Genomic DNA, 6000 nt, shown 5'->3' with positions numbered 1-6000 from the left:
GGTTCCAGGTTTTGGGTTATACTCCAGTTAAAGAAACAAAAGTCTGCAGCAGTGGTTACATATAAGTCCAAATCCTTTTTAAATTTGCTGTATGATGATTGAGTTTAGTTCAATTTGAACACTTTTACTCAAACAAACCGCCATTACTTATGACTGTATTGAGGACAAAATAGTCTGTTAGACCACAAAAATATATTTTTGGTCCATAATTTGACCTTTATTGCTTGTCACACCAGTGTCTGTCTTTGTATTTCCTGTCTACATCACAACAGAAGCTATATAAAGGACAAAACACACAAAAATTAAGTTTTCTATTAACTTAGTTATTAAGCACGCGTCTAACAGCTCACTATTTTGCTGTTTTCGTAATACCTGAAAATGATATCAATCTTGTTTTGCTTTGTTTTTTATTATATTAAATAGAAACACAAGGTTAACACCTTCTGTACTTGGTTAACACCAAAAATAGAACATGTAGAGAGCTTAACAGGTGAAAATGTGTTCAGCGCTGAAAGTGGCGGCTCACATAAAGACACTGCAGCAGGTGTGGCGGGAGAGGGCAGAACGGGGTCATAGTAGGTGAAGTATAACAAATAAGATGGTTGAATTTAGACACCAAAACGGAACACAGCAGTGGCCATGTGTGGATCTGGTGGTCTCTGACTTCCGTCCAGCAGTCCATTTCTTTTGTATAGGCTAGGTTAATAGTAAAGGACTACTTTAGAGCTGTGAAATTATATGATGATGAAGTGATTACAAGTTGAACATGTGAGTAAAACTGGCCTTTTTTTGTTGTTGTTGGCTAAAAACAATGGCCAAAGCAAAATTTGGAGCAGTTCCTCTAATAGTGAAGTTTAAAATGACACGAAAGGCGTATTTTAGGGTTGAATTTTGCTTCAGTTGTTAAATTGTATGAGTGCGATTTTGTGTCAGTGTTCCACTTAATAATTATACGATTGTGAGCTTTTGGGTAAACAGAAGGAAAGAGGTGAAAGAAGTTTAAGAGTTAGTTAAATAGGTGGAGACAGTTTACTTCCTCGTGGTGATTCCTCCATTTTACGCACTGAAGTGCCGTCCCTCGCGGTACCCCCCTCCCTCTGTGTGGGTCTCGCCTAGCCTCCGCTGTTTAAATGGGCCAAGTTGAGAAGCGGCGGAGAGTGCAAATCTTGTTTGGTCTGGGTCTGTGAACTTCAGCGTGACTTCAGCGACATGCACAGGGGTTAAAAACTAACAACTCTTACCAAACTTTAAACCGCACCAACGTTTGCGCAGACACTAAGGATTATTAAGTCTCATATTTTATTATTATTACTATTATTATTAATAATATTGGGATGCGTTTCTGATCAATGGCACATATAACTGGTTTAATTGAAATAAAACACGCACTCTTATCGGCTTCTTGTTATTGGCTGTAACATTTGGGCTCGTTACATCTCCCCCAAGTTTCCACAACAGAATCGCTTTTTTTTTTTTTTTTTTTTTTTTTTTTTTTTTTTTTTTTTGAAGATTGCACTGGCGATTGGTTTACCTCTACTCGGTGGATATTAAAAAAAGAACTCCCACTTTTAAAATTCTCAAACGCTAAGAAGTGCGAGGTAAAACGTGGCCGCTACTGATTAGAGCAGGTAGGAGAGTGTGAGGGGCTCAGGGCTGCCCAGCATGTCAGGTATTAACAGAGCGAGTGTGATTAAATGTGGGAGGTAGGAGCTGTGAGGCTGGCGGAGAGCGCTGCTGCCGCTGCGAGCTGGAAACTACTGAATGGGAATCTATCCGGCAACTTCCTCAGACCGCTGTCTCTCGGCGACACGGGACTGCGTAAAACCAAGCGGCGCGTCTCCAAGTCTGGGTCAGCCCAACTCGCAGACGAAGAGGACGCTCAAGTTGGATCGGGCGAGCAGCAGCTTTTCACTTGTTACCGGCGCTCGGCTCCCACTAACATGCCTGCCATCAAGAAGGAGAGGCTGGATGGAGACGACATGGCATTGACTGCGTTCAACCCCTCTGAATACTTGGCCCCTTTAAATGCCACCGCTATCCCCGTGGTGACCCCGCATCCGCCGCCCTACGACCACATTTTCGCCCATCATCGCGCGTACTTGGGGCTCCACGACTCGGCGCTGCATCACCAGCACCTCCACCATCACACGGACGACTTAATGGTAGAGAGGTTCTCCTCCATCCCCGACTTTCAGCCCTTCTTCGACAACGGGGAGCCTTGCATTGAGGTGGAGTGCGGGGAAAACAAGGCTTTGCTTTATATCAATAAACTGTGTCAAGGCAGTAAGGGACCCTCAATTAAATACAGGGGCGAGTGGCTCACCCCCAACGAGTTCCAGTTTGTCAGTGGACGTGAGACTGCCAAAGATTGGAAACGGAGTATCAGACACAAAGGTAAGAACTGTATCTTCACTTTTCTGAAGGTTCACGGGCAAAGGAGGACACGACACGGTGAATTAGGAGCTTTATAGACGTCGCATAGTGTGGCTACTAACTTGAATCCTGTGGTTCGGTACTGAGTTTTGGAGTGAAAGGGTTACAGCAGTCGGCGCGTAAGGAGACAGATGAGAAAGGGCGCATATCCTCCACATACCCTCCGAGCCTTTGACACAGAGTTTGGGCTGCTCTCACACACACCGAGCCGGGGCTGCACTAGGAGTTGGCTGCACTGGACCGAGGTGAAAAGTTAGCCGTAGTTTACTGAAATACGTGACAGTTCAGATATATTGTTTTCTTCCACATTATGGGATAAATCATTCCGCTAGGTGCAGCTGCACTTGTGCATGGGTGTTCACGTTTACGCATTGCATGTTAGATTTGAGGAGACTTTATGAGCCGATATTTTGCGTCAATTTAGCGTCACAGTTCGTTTAATGCGACTTATTTGTATCCAGTGTTTCTCATTAAAGCTGTTGACTCATTTTGAATGTTTTTTTTCATTAAAAAACCCCAAGAAGAATAAAATAACAACAAAAAAAAAACAAGAAACCGTTGCCAGTGATTTTTATCTTAGCATTTACAGCAAAGTATTCTTATGCAGTAACTACGCTTGGTGCGCGCCCTTTCGCCTCACACTCACGCGCATGCAGGGCTACTCCGGCAAAACTGACACGCATTAAGAAGTGTGTGGGTGGGTGGGGGTGTGGGGGGTCGCCCACAGGTCAAAAATGATAGTCTTATAGTTTAATATAGCGATTCCTATAGACAGATGTCAGTAAGCTCCTGGCTGGCTCGCAGCCCTGAACAGTGGCTACAGCTGGACACAGTGATCAAATTAAACAGAGAATAGGCAAATCTTTGCAGGTACCGACTCTTTCAGGTCTGTTTTGTGTTAATTATCTGGTTATTATTATTTATTTTTGTTATTTAACATTATTTGTTTTTAAAATTCTGAGGTGAAGAGCTGAAGACAGATGCCATGTTAGTGGGGAGCTTCTCCCATGCTACAGGAGATGAGTTTAGTTGATGGAGGATATGATAGGTGTTCTCTGAAAGTGTCTCTCTTGTTTGTTTCCAGGAAAAAGTCTCAAGACTCTTATGTCCAAAGGAATCTTACAGGTGCATCCACCCATCTGCGATTGCCCTGGTTGTCGAATTTCATCCCCAGTGGTAAGAATATTTCTTTTTTATATATATATATATATATATATATATATATATATATATACTGGTGGCTGCTGTGGCTTTCTGTATGTTTTATGTCGGGTATGGGAACACTACTTGCTGAGGTATAGCTTATTTGTCTTAAAGATAACTTCTTTTTTTTAGTGTGTAGGGTTACTCTAGTGGTGAAGAATTATCTCATTGGTGGTGAAGGTTATAACTGGTCAAAGAGCACAGTCGTGGTATAAAAAAACATTTGTGTCAAAGGTTTTGTCATTTTCTTTTGCAGATAGGCAATATAGTTGTTTGTTTTTCTGCTCAGTTAAATCAAAGATGACTGTTTGCTCTTTCTTGGCTGGCACATCAGTTTATTTCTGTATTTCTTAAATCGCAAAATCTTGTTTAAGGGCTTTGGAGTCTGTACTCCTTTTTGTTTATTATATATTTTTTCCTCTTAGCCTATAGTTGAGTTTGGCGTGGGTCAGAGCTGGAAAAGACATACCAGCATTTATTGGTATTTTTGTTGTCAGCTTTTATTCTACCAGTGGGGGTAGTCTGTAAGAGTATATTGTGAAGCGGTCTTTGTAACCTTGATGGAAGAGACCCTACAGGCACACATGTCAGCTTTGATGGTAATTTTCCTCAGCATGAATATCAAATCCACTTTCAGCCTTTCACAGATGTGGCGTATCAAACAGCCTTTTATTCGGAGGCATTGAGCTGTCCAGGTCTAATGCCTGACGTTGGGTATCAGTGGTCAGGTTCTTCTGTCTCGCCGAGTCGGTTTCCTCACCTGGCTGTTGAACTTTTGTTTGCCTAGTGCCTCCCTCAGGGCTCGGCCAGGGGCACGGTGCCAAACCTTGAGGCCTTGCAGGTGTGTCACGATTATAGCATCACCGCTCTGTGTGTGTGTGTCAGCTTTGAGCAAGCACACTGCGGGCTCGCTGCCGCCAAATCTGTTCACACAGGTGCAGAGGGTTTTGAGCGTGAGTGTGTGTCTTTGCGTGTGTGTCTGTGTTTTCTTTCTTCTTTTTTTTTCTTTTTTTTTTTTTTATCACCGCGGAGCGCATCTGTTGTCGCTCCCAAGCTCTAATCTTGAGGGAAGGGTGTAAGAGGCTTAGCGAGCTACTGAGCGTGGCTACTGCTGATTATTGTGTGCGAGGCACGCAAGGCAAAGGCGGGTTTGATAAGCCGGAGGTGTTTGAGTGATACAGGTAAACTGGTGACATTTTTTACAGCCAAGAATGAAGACCTGCACCCTGACACATTGAGTTCAGCCAAAACAAATTACCTGAGGGAGGTTGGGGGCAGGAAAAATACACGTCTTATTTTTTATAGAAGGATTTGAAAATGTGAGCGTTCGCTTGCGCTTAGGCTCATTACTGATATCATTGGCTCTTGGCTTGCTATGGCTTGTACAGTTCCACTTCAATTACAGCTGTGACGGAGAAAACTTTGTTATTGACGTAAGCAGAGATATGAGAGCCTTAAGGTTGTTGTTGTAGCCTTTTCTGCCTCTTTCCCCTTTCCTTGGGTTGGTGGTGAAGCCTAAAGTCAAACCCACCAAGTGAATACCTCTATGACACACGCACAGACACACACACACACGCATAGACACACAGGCTGAGTATGTTGGCAGTTCTATGTGGAGCAGTGAGGGTTAGGCGGAGGAGGGAAGGCAGCGGGACTTGTATGGCCTGTACTGGCGTCTCCCTTTCTCCCCACTGACTCCCCTCAGGGCATGGCAGCCAGCACTCCCTCACTGATGAGCTCTCGCTCTCTCGCACTTTTACACACACACACACACACACGCGTGCACTATATGCCTGCCTACTGACACAAATTACCTCATGCCGACATTTGTTTTGAAAGTTTGACGGCTGAACTTTGAGTGATCTTGTTTCGCCATAGGCATGAGGCAAGCCATCATAAAAAAGTGCAGCAGCTGGTGGGAAGACGTCTCACCTGCCTGCACAGAAATCAGGGAAGGTAATTTGCTGCGTCTGCCTGGGCACGAGCCGTTTTAATAACACCACGACACAAATTGGTCCGTTACACTGGAAAGTTTATGGATTAAATATGTTCTTAATGTTGGCGTATGAAATTAATTCCTTTACGACTCGCTGTCGAGGTGTCTTACTTTTCCATTATGTAATAACGGCAAGTTGCTTAAAGGATTCCTCTTTCATATTAGCGTTTGCTTGTGTTATTCATTGAGGTTTTCAGATGCTGCTTATTGAGTGTCTATATAATACTTTATCTTAGCTCTGTGTATTTGTCTTTTTGTCTTTGCGTATGTTTGTCTTGGTTTGTATTTGTGTTTCTCTTTGCCTGATACCGGCTGACTTGTCAGCTTGCTGTGTGTGCACGTACGAGTGTGTTTGGGTTCGTGTGTGT

At 43.6% G+C, this 6000-nt stretch overlaps 1 protein-coding gene across 3 annotated transcripts in view; it reads left to right on the top strand.

Annotated features, from left to right (window-relative positions):
- Positions 1-428: 428 nt before the first annotated feature.
- samd11 (sterile alpha motif domain containing 11) overlaps positions 429-6000 on the top strand; it is a 51847-nt gene continuing 46275 nt past the window's right edge. For 2 of the 3 annotated variants that reach the window (XM_085145039.1, XM_085145040.1), the window contains exons 1-2: positions 429-2394; positions 3518-3609. In XM_085145039.1, the coding sequence (XP_085001165.1) occupies positions 1695-2394; positions 3518-3609 (792 nt within the window). In that variant the 5' untranslated portion in view covers positions 429-1694. The remainder of the gene's footprint in view (positions 2395-3517; positions 3610-6000) is intronic. The other variant, XM_085145038.1, reaches the window with a different exon arrangement.

Source organism: Neolamprologus multifasciatus, chromosome 20 (assembly GCF_963576455.1).
Source record: "Neolamprologus multifasciatus chromosome 20, fNeoMul1.2, whole genome shotgun sequence".
NCBI lineage: Eukaryota > Metazoa > Chordata > Actinopteri > Cichliformes > Cichlidae > Neolamprologus > Neolamprologus multifasciatus.
The sequence above is the reverse complement of the archived record's forward strand: the minus strand, read 5'-3'. Positions and strand labels throughout refer to the sequence as shown.